This window comes from Oryza sativa, chromosome 4, assembly GCF_034140825.1.
Source record: "Oryza sativa Japonica Group chromosome 4, ASM3414082v1".
Classification (NCBI taxonomy): domain Eukaryota; kingdom Viridiplantae; phylum Streptophyta; class Magnoliopsida; order Poales; family Poaceae; genus Oryza; species Oryza sativa.
In genome coordinates, this window is record NC_089038.1 from 14950766 (window position 1) to 14966061 (window position 15296).

At 37.9% G+C, this 15296-nt stretch overlaps 1 protein-coding gene and 1 long non-coding RNA gene across 2 annotated transcripts; both read right to left on the reverse strand.

Moving 5' to 3' along the window:
- Window positions 1–1667: 1667 nt before the first annotated feature.
- Window positions 1668–5198, reverse strand: LOC4335473 (large ribosomal subunit protein mL101 (rPPR4)). The gene is made up of 2 exons (XM_015781469.2): window positions 4904–5198; window positions 1668–3248 (listed from the first exon to the last, which is right to left on the reverse strand). The coding sequence occupies exons 1-2, from the start codon at window positions 5117–5119 to the stop codon at window positions 1890–1892; spliced, it is 1575 nt and encodes a 524-aa protein (XP_015636955.1). The 5' UTR covers window positions 5120–5198; the 3' UTR covers window positions 1668–1889.
- Window positions 5199–8332: 3134 nt separating this feature from the next.
- On the reverse strand, window positions 8333–11265 carry LOC136356110 (uncharacterized). Its single transcript, XR_010740810.1, has 2 exons — window positions 10940–11265; window positions 8333–8975 (listed from the first exon to the last, which is right to left on the reverse strand). It is a non-coding gene; the product is annotated as an uncharacterized lncRNA (long non-coding RNA).
- Between the last annotated feature and the right edge of the window lie 4031 nt (window positions 11266–15296).

A 15296-nucleotide genomic window follows, 5' to 3' on the forward strand; every position in this document is an offset into this window, starting at 1 on the left:
ACATATTCATTTAAATCAGTTGCATACATTGATAATCGGCCTATTAAGTTGCTCGAGGTGATAAGAAATGGGTGCAATATATAGTTGTTTTTAGCACTAATAGATGATGAGCTTAATCCATGGTGTTTCCTCGGAGTCTCGGAGATGAGAGGGGTTGATATTCTGGTGCTTCTACTTTTTACTGGAGCTACATGGAAGGTTGATGACTAATTGACTATGCACTTTCAATTAGAGCTGTTATCCAGATGGACACGGTAGATCGCGCGCGCTAGCGACATGGACACGGCTAGATCGCGCGCTAGCGGCATATCGCTAACCAGCGACGCCCTTCTCTTTCAAAAACATTACTAGTACACTCAACAATACATGTCTTTTTTTTTTCTTCCTAGAGAATTTTCTCCTAAATTACTTATCCGATCTATAATCCGATTACATTGTTATGATCGTTGCAATTAAATCTTTACAACAAGATCTTACACGATTATATTCTGATAAAAAAATATCTATGTTGTAAATTACTTTTATTATATATGTAAGTTACTTTTGTCCTATACATAAATTACTTTTAGATTTAAGCTCTTTAATAACTTATATATTTTAAATCACGTATTATTTTCATGATCTATTTACATCATTGTAATCTACATAAAATATGAGACAAAACAAGATCCATGTTGAATATATTCAAACATTTCATTAATTTAAAAGTAATTTATTTAAATTGTAGTAGTAACTTAGCTATGCAATAGATGTAACTTAACTATGCAATAGAAGTAAGTTAGCACAAAATAGAAGTAAGTTGTTACAACATTATAAGTAAATTCGAGAGAAAAATATTTTGTATCTAAAAATTAAATTTAAAGTCCATAAATTATAGAATTGACTAAAAACTATAATAAACATAATCGACTTAAAACATTATGAATATATAAAAAGTAATTTATATATATGATAAAAGTAACTTAAGTATATGATAAAAGTAACTTAACTATATAATAAAAAGTAATTTACAAGTATAAATATTTTTTCATCGTAGTATAATCATGTAAGATCTAGTTTTGAAGATTTAATTGCAACGAACACAATGGTGTAATCGGATTATAGATCGGATAAGTAATTTAAGAGAAAACTTTGTAAGGGGAAAAAAAATACATGCATGTGTAATAGAAAAAAAAGGCATGCATGTGCGTTGGCTTCTCCACGGCTTCTATGGTTGGCGTCGCGCGATAAGACAATATCGGCTTCTATTGTTGGCGTCGCGCGATAAGACAATATCGAGATGCCTCACTGATTAGTTTTTGCGTATCTGGACGGTGACTTCAGCAACTCGAGCCGTCAATTCTCTGCTCTGTTACAAGTCAACTATTAGGAGCTACTACTCAAGTTGTTCTTTCATGCTACAAATTCATGCCAGTAAATTGAGAAATGTGTAGAACACCGGTGAAAGGTTCTGGGTATTGTATTTACCCCCAAAGATGTCAAAGAATTGTTGGTGCCATTGGGATCCAGGAGATTTTCCATCAGCTTGGGGACAAGCTGAATTTCAAATCAGAGTCGAGGATACCGCAATACTTTTAAATCATTTTCACTTGTATTTGAATGTATTTAGCAATTGGTTTGAATTTTCTACCAACAGAGTCGAGGATACCACAATAAGAATACAAAGATATCAAAAATTCATCTTCATATATTAGTCCATAGGTATGGGAACTGAAAGAAGATTTCAAACCAACCATTCAGCATCTGGGGACTGGGTCGAAACAGCCGAGGAACAAAAGTAAATGTAGTGCTAAATTTCAGCTTACAGCAACTATTACAGGTTTTGCAGAAGAACCATGTCAATTTGCATGCATCCTGATGTTATTACATAATCCAAATCTAAGGCACGTTCATTGATCAATACAGACAGAATCAAGCAGCTTGGCGGTTTCCTCGCTGACTTCCACATTTTCGATCTTAAGGCGGTGCCTCATCCCAGGGAGCTTCTTCCCAGCAGCTGCATACGTGCGAACCAGTGGTTCAAACACCACCGTGCCCAAATCCTTCTGTACCTTCTTTAATACCTCGACAAATTTCTCAGCTCCATCTACATCTTTGTTCTTCTCAAAGTAATCCATCAAGGTTTCAGTCACTTCATGTGGTGGCACCCAGATCCTACCAGCGCTGTGCCCTTTCTTGATTGCACGATCAGCGCACCAGTGAACCATCTTGAGATCCCCTTCCTTGAGATAATGTTCCATGAAAATTTCCCAGGTCTTAGCGTTAAGTCTTCCACCACGCATCTTGGCACGCTTCTTGACAGCAACAGCTTTGTCAAACATACCCTCTGTAATATATGCTTTGATCATGGCATTTGCAACCCGGATATCATATTTAGGATGCTTCAATTCCCCATCTGTGCCCTTGTCCTTGGTTGCCTTGACATCAGATTCATTAGATGACGTTTCAGCTGTCCCAGGGGCCTTTGTGTTAGTCTTAGGTGGATTGATGTACTGAGCTTCCCACTCTTTGAAACAGGCCTCAGCACCAGGCAGATCCTTCAAATTTGCCAAGGCTTGAATCATGTTAAGGTAACTCATGTTTGCCCTTCTTGGTTGATTCCGCTTCAATGATCGCCAAACACGATGAACTTCCACTAAATTTTGTGTTCTTGCATATAATGTAATGAGGAACTGGTATGCTTCAAGATCATTGCTAGTGTTCCACTTCTCCAGCTCCTTCAGGGCAGCTTCTGCTTTCTCAAACAGTCCAGCATCAACATATATAGAAGCCAGGTTACTGTAGGTTGTCCAATCAGGAGTAACACGACCATCCCGTTTCATCTCTTCAATCACCCTCTCAACCCCTTTTATGTCTACACGAGCTGCAAGCGCCCTCATCCAAACATTATAGGTATAAATATCAGGCAACACATCATCGGCTTTCATATCCTGGATGACACTAGGGACCTTCTCATGTTGGTTGACTTTCGTGTATAGTGTCATTAAGCTGTTATAGCACATGGCAGTGAAAGCAAAGTTGAGTTCCTTCATTTTTCCCATAAGGGCTTCAGCCTTCTCAGTCATTAAGTCTTTGCAGTAACAGTTAAGAAGAGCACCATATGTGAGATGAGTTTTGGAAGTTTCTGGGAGGTCCAGGAAGTACTTCTCAGCAGCAGCAATGCCTCTTGATTTGGCAACGAGATCAAGGCGGATTGCCTGGTCACTGACTGTAGGATTCATGCCTCTTCTTGCCATGACTTCAGAAAGCTACAGAAATATTTTTTTTAAAAAAAAGAAAATATATTTAGCATTAGCTTGGAGGTATAATTTCAAATCCAGAACCCACAAGCAGGTAAAAAAAAAATAGTGATTTTTCATATGGAATTAGCTCGGCATATATGCCCTGCTTGCTGCATTTGAAATTAACATACATCAGAATGAAAACACGCAATCTATATTTTCCGCATTTCAAAATAACATGAGTGGTTCAAACGCATACATATTAACATTAATAGTATCATTCATTTCAACTAGTATAATTTTACCGTATATGCTACACATTAATTACATTCGGTGCAATTTTGTATCAGTTATATACAAAAGGGTGGATAAGGGAATGCAATACAGCAATAATTCTATACAAAATTCATGGTCCAAAACATGAATGATACACTTCACACAGAAAGAAAGCATAGGAATCAATCCTAAAAAACAAAAACAATAGATGCAGTCAGTCAAACCAAAAATCCAAAAACAATTTCAGGTTAAAACATTTAGAAAATACAATCATTTACACTACAATGGTGCCAAACATATTCAGATGCTAAGAGTCACGGTGTTCCAAGTGCAAATTAGTGTGTGAACTTGTAAAAATAGAACTGCCAAAAGATTGCAAGGTTGAAGTTACCATTAGATACTGAACACAGCCGACACATTATTGTTATAGGATGGCTCAACGTGGATAAATAGTTGGGAATTTTAAATGACGTAGATTAACATAGGACACCGTGATATTCATTGAACTGAACATGGGAAATAGAACTTCTAGAAGAGATGAATATTAACTCATAAGAAAAGAGAGAAAATGAGTTTTCAGTATGCATTCTTGCTCTTTCCTAACAAAGCAGTACAAATAGGAAAGCATAAACAGGAAACTGATTCTGCTAGGAAGGCAAGAAACTGGCACTACAGGTGTCGAAAGAAACTAATTATCCCACTGTCCATATCCTTAGCAGCATGCAAATAATAATGAGACATCATTAGTTCTGTTCATTGTTACATAAGAACAAACAGATTGGTCTCCAGCCAGTTATACTGTTGAGATGCCCCCATTTCACTGTAAAACGGTACACCCCTGAAAGACAAAACTACAAGCAGACTGTATGATCTGATCGCGGCAATCTAGAAGTACTCGTAGTATTTCAGTAACCTATACTGAAACCTATGAAAAATTGAAGCGAATACGAACCCAAAGGTCAGCATATTAATATGGGTAGACAGTCGAGTTCTATTTCACAAAGGCTGAACTGCTGATGATCAACCAAACAACTCGGCTTAAAACATATATATGGGCCACCTAGGATACCATTTCACCCGTGTACAAAATACTTCGATTGTCATTCAGAACATTTGATAACATTAGCACATAATCAAATTAAGCATTTCACGTTTTCTTTCTCCCAAAATAAATTAAGTATTTCAGCATTTTGCTGAATGGAACTAACAATTCCACCTGACTAAACGCACCGATATATATTTGATCTCAAAGGGGGATAAATTTAATTTGCAGCAATAAAGAAACCCATCTTCACAAGATATACAAGATAGAGACACTATCGCATAAACATCTCAAACAGTTTCATACTTCCAGCATGGTCAGATCTAGCAACCACACACGAATGGCGAACAGATCGGGGTCTGACCTTGAGGGCGGGGCGGTAGAGGGCCTGCTTCCGGAGGCGGCGGACGCAGACGCCGACCTCCCACTTGAAGGCGCGCTTCCGGCTGTCGAGGAAGCCGTCCACCTCCTCCCGCACGGCCTGCGGCGTGGAGCCCCGGCGGAACAGCCGCCGGTACAGCGCCTCGTCGACGTACTTCTTGCTCGACCGCCGCGCCACGTCCTTCACCCGCGTCGCCATCTCGCCGCCGCCGCCGACTACTCCGCCGCCGCCGCCGCCGCCGCCGGGGTTTTGAGGGTTTTTGGGGCGGCGCTGTCGCGAGGAGAGGAGAGGAGAGGATGGGTGAGCTCGCGTTGCCTTACCACACTCGGCTTGTTGGGCCCTGGCCTTTACTGGGCCGCGGCCTACATACGTCTTGAAAGTGCGTACTGTTGTTGTAGATTGGAATAAGTTCACCGGTTGGTCCCTCAACTTAACGGCGAGAATTTTTTAGTCCCTTAACCACAAAACCAGAAATGTGTACCCCTAAACTCACTTAAACTGTTCAAAGGAGGTCCCATGGCAGTATCGACTCAATTTTTGTCTGGCTTTGCTGACATGGCATCCTAGTCAGCAAAAAATAAAAAAAATGTGAGACCCACAGGTAAGTGAGAAAAATGTGGGGACAACTTGTCAGCAATCTGTTTCTCTTTTCCTTTTTCTCTTCTACACGGCCGGAGGCAGGCAGAGCGGCGGCAGCGGCAACGGGATATATATAACTTTGTAGTGGATGAATTTTTCATTGAGGTTGTCGTTTGGATGTCAAAGATATGTTATAAGTTCAAATATATTTGGATAAGCGAATTTTTAAGATTTCTAAACGATCTCGGATGGTGATAAAATTTATATGAAAGTTTCCTTGTAGTATAAGTTTCAGTGAAGAGTAGTTTCAAAATAATAGTATTTGCTTTCGAGAAAAAGTGTTAGCTAGTTGAGATAGTAAGAATGATTTGTGGGAGGAGAGGTCTAAGTTTGAATCTTGCAGAAAGCATGCGCGCGAATATTGTATGAAAATTCTTTTAGTTGTGGGAGTTGAAGCGTGAATACTGTGTGAAAAATCTTTCAAGTTGTAACAATTGAAGGGAGGTTATGTATAGGCAGTGTTTAGTTCCCTTCAAAATTCCATCACATTAAATGTTTAGACACATACATAAAGCATTATATGTGGACAAAAAACCAATTGCACAGTTTGCATGTAAATTGCGAGACGATTCTTTTGAGCCTAATTACCAATTGCACAGTTTACATGTAAATTGCGAGACGATTCTTTTGAACCTAATTGCGCCATGATTTGACAATGTGATGCTACAGTAAACATTTGCTAATGATGGATTAATTAGGCTTAAAAATTTGTCTCGCAGTTTACAGGCGGAATCTGTAATTAGTCTACGTTTAATACTTCAAATATGTGTTCGTATACTTAAAAAATTTTGACACACGAACTAAAACGCGACATAGTTGCGTAGTAAAATATAAGATTATTTTTAGGTTTTTTGCCCCTAAAAAAAATTAAAAATAGGACCACCCTGTAGGTCCCATTTCTATATTAGAACCGGTACCAATGAGGGTGTTCTTCTATATTGGTGTCAATTAAAAAAAAAAGATCGACACTATTAAGGATTTAGAATCGGTGGTTTCGACAGTCTCATTTACAAGTATATACACCTATGTAGAACCAGCACCTAAGCAGACACCCACTATATAAATTGCATTGCAAACTTTTCGTAAATTCAAACAACCGTACCTTTTCGTAAACCCAAACAACCTTTTCGTAGGCGTCCTCGGATTGGCCCGGGTGAGCAGAGTAACCGAACATATGTAGCAACCCAGCATTGTCCGAACTCGTCGATGATCGAATTATAGGAGAATAATACCCTTTTTTATATATTCTTTTTTAGAAAGCAGCAAGGTCTGATAGGTAGGAGTAGGAAGCATTGGGAATTAGACTTGAAGCAGCAACGATTGGCTTCTCTACTGCTCGTGAATCTCCAGCCGATCTCCTGTGCTCAAGCAGGAACTTGTGAAGACAGGAGATCATTTTGGATGCAGTTAGTTGTTAGAGTCTGCATGGTGTAGGCGCAGCGAAGCAAGCGACAGAATTCGAATTATGAAATAGATCTTCAGAAGTCAATGTATCCCAAGATTATAGCAAATTTTGCTATAGAACACTTAGGCCTTGTTTAGTTCCAAACTTTTTCTTCAAATTCCAACTTTTCCATCACATCAAAACTTTCCTACACACATAAACTTTCAACTTTTCTGTCACATCGTTCCAATTTCAACCAAACTTTTAATTTTAGCGTGAACTAAACACACCCTAAAGTTTGTGTACTTGCTGTCGTACATATCTTAAAAATATGTTGTGGCTGAAAGGCGTCCTAAAAATTTGGTAGTTTGTTGCAGGACACTTTCGAGTAAATTAGAGAGATAAATTCTTCTAATAGATGAGAATGTCCCTAGGATCACATATTTCTAACATGATCTTAAAGTGAAAATTTGAAAATTATGCAACTCTAAATATGTGATCATCCCAAATTTATTGCTAGCATGAGCTTAGAAGCTTTTGGCCGTAGGGGCATTCTCGTCTATTTAAAAATTTTCACTCTTCGATAGGGTCGAAAGTGTTCTCCAATAAATTATGAAATTTTTAGGGTTTCATTCAGCCATAACATATTTTTACAATGTTCATCGGCAATTACACAATTTCTATAGCAAAATTTGTGTAATATTGTTATGCAAGAAATTGTGTCAAGATTGTTGATACGTAACCATCCGTTCAATGATTACTCCACACACATTCAGTGACTACCATATGGAACTTAGTAAGAAGAGACCCATATTTATCATGTGCTAGGATGTAATTAATCTTGTACCTATATATTAAACTGATTGAACGTGGGTAATTATCATTTCATTTTTTTCTCTCTGGCTAGTTGAGCCGGATATATGTTAAAACAATGGCAGTGGTGTGTTTTGGCAAATTACCGCAAAACCAAAGTGAACTGACAACAGGGGTGGTGAGTACATACTTGTTCATATCGTATACAAGAGAGATGCGAACCGAGTAAGGAGTGAGTTTTTCATCCATCAAAGATTTTCTCACACATGAGAAATGCTCAGGGATCTTCCGGCTAGCTTCACGAGGTGGTGGGCTAAACGACTTCTAATTATTTGATATTAGGTCATTCCCTAATATTCGCATCTTTAAGATTTTATCACGCATTGTATTTGTTATAAACTTTGTGAGTATTCCAGAGTCAGTCCAAGTACTAGAGCAGTAATATTGATATTTTAATTTCTAATATAAAGCATGAGGATCCATTTCATTATATTAGACATCTGGAGTTGAGAAGCAGAAATTTCAATTTATTTTGTACACACAAGATCTAATGAACCATGCTTTGTCAAAGGCAGTACAATACAAATTAGGCCCTCTTTATTTAGACTTATAAGCTAACTTATAAGACGAAAAGTCTAAGCCTAAACAAAAAAGCAGCTTTTTCATTTGAGTTTTTTAAAGCCATAAGCCACTCTAACACTATTAAGGCCCTCTTTGTTTAGGCTTATAAGCCAACTTATAAATCAAAGAGTCTAAGCCTAAACAAACAAGCAGCTTTTCCGTTTGGCTTTTTTGAAGCCACAAGCTACTCTAACACTATTAAGCCAAAAGCTAGATTGGAGAAGCTTTTTTGGCTTATGTGAGGTAGATGTATGACTCAACCACTAAACTTAAGACATTAAATCCATTGGCTTATAAATCATATAAGCCAATAAGCTGACTTAAAAGTCTAGGCCAATAAGCCTAAGCCTAAACAAAGAGGGCTAAGCCAAAAGCTAGGTTGGAGAAGCTTTATTGACTTAAATGAGGTAGATGTATGACTCCACCACCAAACTTAGGACATTAAATCCACCAACTTATAAATCATATAAGCCAATAAGTTGTCTTAAAAGTAAGCCAATAAGTCTAAGCCTAAACAAAGAGAGCCTTAAACAGTATCCAATAAGCTCAACTTTACTCCCGTATATATAGACATAGTCCGATCGCCAAAATGACAACCTGCATAGTTTATCTTGGTGTAAGTGGAGGTTCTCTATGCCAAAAGAAATATGCAAAGATAGCTCAAAGAGAACGCAACAAACTTTTTTTTAAGTACAGCAAACCATACCACCAAGAGTCAAATGTATCTCAGACACAACACCAAATCCACCAGAATAGTATGAGCATATAAAGGTTTGATCATCCTTCTACTATCATAAACCTATTATTCACTCTAGCAGCTCTGCTCCAGAAAATTAGGCAAGAATACCGGATTGTAAAAGCACAAGAATGAAAAAATAAAAAAGAATAGAATGTCATGTCGATTGTATTCTTCCTAGATTAGGAGTACAATAAAATTTTGAAACTGTTGTTTAGATGAGACACAGGAACAAGAAATTTTAAGACATGGGAATCAGAAAACATGAGGTGCGACATTGAGACCCCATGCTTGTTTCCTGCAGAAGTTCCTATATTAAAAAAATGCACATATACTTCGTATGAATTTCAGATGAATTGGTAGGGGCAACTCTTTGTTACAAAGGGTTTCATACAGAATTTTTTCCATATAAGATTGAATTCCTGAAACAATTTTACATTTCTCCTTTATCGAGAAAAAAACCTTCTTTGTCTATGATCTGAACTACTGCTTCAGTTACTTTTGCTCTCCAGCAGTTTGAGAGGCAAAGGTACTCAACAAGAATATACCAGTTTCGGGGAACTCTATAACAACCTCATCTTTTCGCTTATGTTTATACTTATCAGCAAAAATTTAAATTTTCAACTAAATTTGGAGTTGATTTTGGGGTTTTCTTATCAAGTTTATTTTCAGCCTTTGCTATTAGATCGCTAAGAATACGCATATAAAATTTTTATTTTTCGTTTACAAATATATCGAAATGATGGGGCCATAAATTATTACTTAGCTTTCCAAATGACCCTATTATAGCCAATTTCTAATGAACTCTTTTCTTTAAGAGACATTAACATTGTCTAGTGCAGTTCCGACCTCTGCTGCCAACAAAAGGTCCACATAACAGTTTTTTTTTTTAGAAAATAGGATAATCCCGACCTCTACATAGTCCATAACAGTATAACACACTCGCTGGTGTGTACCTTGAATAGTGTACAAAATAGTTGTTGAAAAGATGTACTTGTCTTAGAAATCACCAATGCAACACATATACTATTACCATCCTAAAACTTTAACATTTTTTTAGTTGCACATGTGGTAGCAGGCAAATTAAATCTTGATATGTACTCCATGTGAGCACATAACTGATCACCATCCAATGGCTGATTGGCTGGTGAATGATTGTGTTGTGAGCTATACCCAATTCACCTCGCTGCATGCATATAGAGCCCTGTTATATAGTAGGCCAAGGGTCCATGTCTATAAGAGTATGGCAACAGCGCCCAACTGATCGAATGTATAGAATTCCATGAGCTACCAAATCACAAAACATGATGGGGTCAGGAATAGCGCGCACCGATAGGAATAGGAGGCATTATGGACTCAAGTCATCGAAATCGAAAAGATTTAATATGACAAGTGATGTGGATAAGGCCTCTGCATTAATTCAGTGTTTGTTCTCACTGCTACATAACATGGCATAGGTGCCGGTTTGCAAGGGTTCATAGGTGCCAGATTTTCACTCATCACCAATTAGTCGGCCCCAATAGAAGAAACCAACACCTATACGAAAAGTACAACCAACACCTATATATTCGCACAAGTAAACCAAAAAGAGCTGGCTCGAATTGAGCCGAACTCAAACGCCGTCACCGCCCCACATCGAGTTGCTCTCGACATCCCAAATCAAATTGAAATCCCAAATCCCCACATCAAATTGACATCACAGATCGAATGAACATACTCAACAACAAAATCATCCACAAATTCACAAAAAACATCTACAAAAAATCTACAATAGAGATTGGGAAGGGGAGGGCGAGGGGCTGGCCACCAGGCTTCTCTGCTCTACCTTCTTTCTCACCGGAGGGGAGGGTCGGGTGCCGCTGTCGCCTCCCCTCGGGCGTCGCCGCCTGCCACATCCCCTACAGCCAGATACGGTGGAGGGGAGGGCGCTGTCGCCGCCCGCTGTTCCCGGGCACTGCTTGCATATGGATCGGAGAGGAAGAGGACGGACGGAGGAGGAGGAGGAGGAGGAGGAGGAGGAAAGGAGAGGATAAGTTCGCCGGCAGGGAGAGGAGGGCCGCGGAGACGAGTGGAGAGGGGGCTGGAGAGGACGAAGGGGAGGGAACCAGGGAAGGGGCTAGAGGGGAGGGAGGAGGAGGGCGCAGCGGAGAAGAGGAAAGGCGCGCGATTGACGTGTGCGATTGTGGATAAGGATAAGAAGGAAACATGCACGAGTGGATATAGGCGGCCAGCTCGGCTCGCCCATGTCAGCTTGGTTCAATATATAGGTGCCGGTTTTATAGAAAAACCAACACCTATAATATAATACTTATAGTATTGGTACCGGTTTTAACTAATGAACTGCCACCTATAATTCTTAAAGGGGCTGGTTCTTTATTTTTTTTCACTGTGCAGAGGTGGGAAAAGGCCTATAAGTACCAATTTTTTAAAAAAACCAAACACCTATAAGGTCAGTCCCTATGAGGGTTTTTATAGTAGTGTTTTTACATGTTTTTGTGAAACAAAGACGAATATAAAGATGAAGATAATAATATTCTTTGCATGTTCTACTGAGATCAGATGGGGGGAGGAGATAAGAAGTTGAAGGAGTATATAGGTGTTGGTTCATTACACGTACAAATCCGCACCACTGGCAGGTCTAGTAGGACGCAAAGCATGCAAAACACATCGGAATATACATGATTTACATACACCGAGGATCTATGTGTCAAAGAAACATGTGTATAGCTTGAAGATAACACGCCAAACTTTAGTACAGCAAAGAATACCATCACGAGTATTCAGACAATGACAAATAATAAATCAATAACTCAATTTGGCAGGAGGGACTCCCATTTTTGTCAGGACTCGTGAAATTAACAGTACTTTGTTAAATATGGGTTCCTGGATAATTAATTAATAATAGTAAACAAGTCAGATTCTGGGAAGATAAATGGTTAGGAAATACAGCCCTTAAGGACATATACCCGTCTTTGTACTCTATAGTTCGTAGGAGAAATTTTTCGATTGCATATTATGAGTTATGTTTCACTTAATGTTTCTTTTAGTAGAGCATTAGTACGTAAGACAAAATTTGATCTATTGGTATAACTTATATGCTTTAATTGTGCAAATACATTTGTTAGAAGAAAATGACATTTCTAAATTGAATTTTCATCAAAGTGGTCAATTCTCTATATGATCTATGCACTTAATCTTAATTAATAATGGTTGTGTTGAAAGGAATAATATTATTTAGAAACTTAAGATGTCTCTTAAGATCAATATTTTTATGTGGTATTTGCTTAAAGGGGTAGTATTAACAAAAGATAATTGAGATAATCCCTTATATACCACTAAAAATTGGCTCTTCCCTTATATGCCATTGGTCCAAATTTGCTCACTCTCTCATGCCACTCTCGTCTATTGACAGTGTGTTAACCGTTAACTCTCAAGTAAAAAATATGTATTTGCCCTTCTGAGTTAACGGTTAGACATGTCCTATACTCAGAAGGGCAAATATGTCTTTTTTACTTAAGAGTTAACGGTTAACAGACGGGAGTGACATGAGAGGGTGTGTAAATTTGGAACAGTGGCATATAAGTGAAGAGCCAATTTTCAGTGCCATATAAGGGATCAGACCAATTTTCAATGGCATATAAGAGATTATCTCAAGATAATTTGGTTAGATAGAATTGGAATAGTAGTATGAGATATTCTTTTGAAAATGAGACAATACATCATTTGTTTGTAGATTGTCATTTTGCAAGATTTCTATGGAGCAAAACAATTTTCTTCTAGGTTATATCCTCCACATAGTATATCTCATATTTTTAGGAATTGGCTTGTGGGTATTGATACAAAGACAAATAAGCTATATGCTGGCCTCTATGTCTTAGTAGAAATGATATGATTTTTTATAGATCACCATCATAATCTTACATACTGGTACTTTTTAGAGCAATGTATTGCCTCTGGTGTTGGGCTCAACTATAAAGGTGTGATGACGATATCAAGCTAATAGAGAATGCTTGTTGGAAACTTGAGTCTACGGTCATGCAGTTTTTTGCCAACTTCGGGTGGTGATTCACAAATAGGATTCTATAAATTATGATTTCTTTATCTTGTGTTGGTGCTTATTAGTTTGTACTTGCATTTTGTTAAATTTTGGTGTGTTCGTGTGAACCATTTGGTGTGTGGTCACTTTTGAGTGAATTTCTATAACAATTGGTTGTAGCTCGTTGAGCAAAGACCGGATTATTTAAAAATGACACCGATAAGATTAAGGGTTGACCATCCTCTCTTGTGCCAAAAACGTATTATCCTCTAAGGCCCTGCTCCAGAAATTTAGTACTTCTTTGTTTTACTGGATTGTAAAAACAAAAGAATGGAAAGAACGGAAGAATAGAATGTTTTTGTTCACTGTATTCTTACTAGATTAAAAACAGAAGAAAATTTTGAAAATTTCATTCAGATGAAACATAGGAAAAACCAAGAAACTCAAGATATGGGAATGAGAAAACATGAGATGGGACAATGAGATCTCATGCTTGTTTTCTTCCAAAGTTTCTATCGAAAATTAACATATATTTATCTGAATTTCGAAGGAATCTGTAATGACTCTTTTGTTTCAAAGGTTTCATATATATGGATATTTCCATAAGATTGAATTCCTCAAACACTTTCCCTTTGACCAAAAGCAATAAATGTCTGAACAAATAGATGTATTTTTATTTGTTCTATTTTCTTTTTGTTGTCCAGCAAGAATGTACGTACCTATTCCAAATAACTTTAAATTATTGACTTTCCAGATAACCCAATTATAGCAAATCAATCTAGCTAAGAACGAGTCGAACTGGACACTGTCATGTTCTCTAGAACTAATCTACTTCTAATTTCTCGTACACCATAATGTTTGTAGCAGTAAAATCCTACCATAGGAAAGTAAATTTTGGTGTGTATCTTGAAGAGTTTAGTGTACAATGTATCGGATGGTTTGTTGAAAGGATGTACTTGTCTCATTAGTCATTGTCTGAGAAATTAATCACCAACGCAATAAATATACTATCATCCTAAAACAGAACATTTCATAAGCTGCAGTACACATGCATGCTCGAGGTAGTCCATGAGCACATAACTGATCATCATCCCAATGGTTGGTAAATAATATAATTGTCTTGTGAGTTATGCCATTCACAGTTCACCTCGCTGCATACAAACCTTAGAGATACACATACGCATTGCGCACCAGGCAGAGACAGGGGCGGAGACAGGAGTAGGGCAGCTTGGGCTACAGCCCTACTCCTGATCCTAAATATGCATTGAAATTCCATTTTAAAATTTTAAAAACTAGAAGATAAAGACAAAATTATATAAATTCAACTAATTGAGCCCTATACTTGAAAAAATTCTGGCTCCGCCATTGGGCAGAGGGTCCATGTCTATAAGAACGTGGCAACAAACGCCCAACTGACCCAATTATATATAGAGTTCCATGAGCTACCTGAACAGAAGATGATGGTGATACGATCGAATAGCACAGACTGGTAGCTAGGAAAGGAAGGCATTGGGAACTCAATTCCATCGCAATCTGAAACATTTGGTAGTATGGTCTTTGTGGGAAGTAGTGCATGCAAAACACGATCATCATTGTCGAACAGCTGAGCTCAGATGGGAGGGGGAATCCGGCCTTGATTTGGAAAGAACGTACTCCCTCTCTCTCAAAAAAAATATTCCTAACATCTTAACATAGAATTAGTGGAGAGTGAGAATGAATAAAATATCCTTAATCATTAAAAAAATAGTAAGAGTAATAGATAAGTAAAGGGTATTGAAAAGATAAAACTTCTTCTTTTATATGCTGAGAGCAGGTAATAGAAGTGGATTTTTTGGACAAAATTTAAACTCCTAGAAGTTTAGGTTTTTTTTTAGGAGGGAGTATAGATTTTAAACATAAAAATTCATATATCAACCATCAGTCCAGTTCCTTGGATTAGACAAGTATATAAACTAAAGCTGAATTAGACGCGTAAACTGAATCTGAGGTTGATGACCTATGATGTTCTCCATTCTCCAACAACTACTGAACTCGTCATACTTTTTTCTTTAGAAATGTACAGGGAAGTAGTATATTTGAGTGTCCACGCACTTCGTCCGAAAACATATACTCATATGGGTCATAATCCCAGCTAGGAAGTTGAATG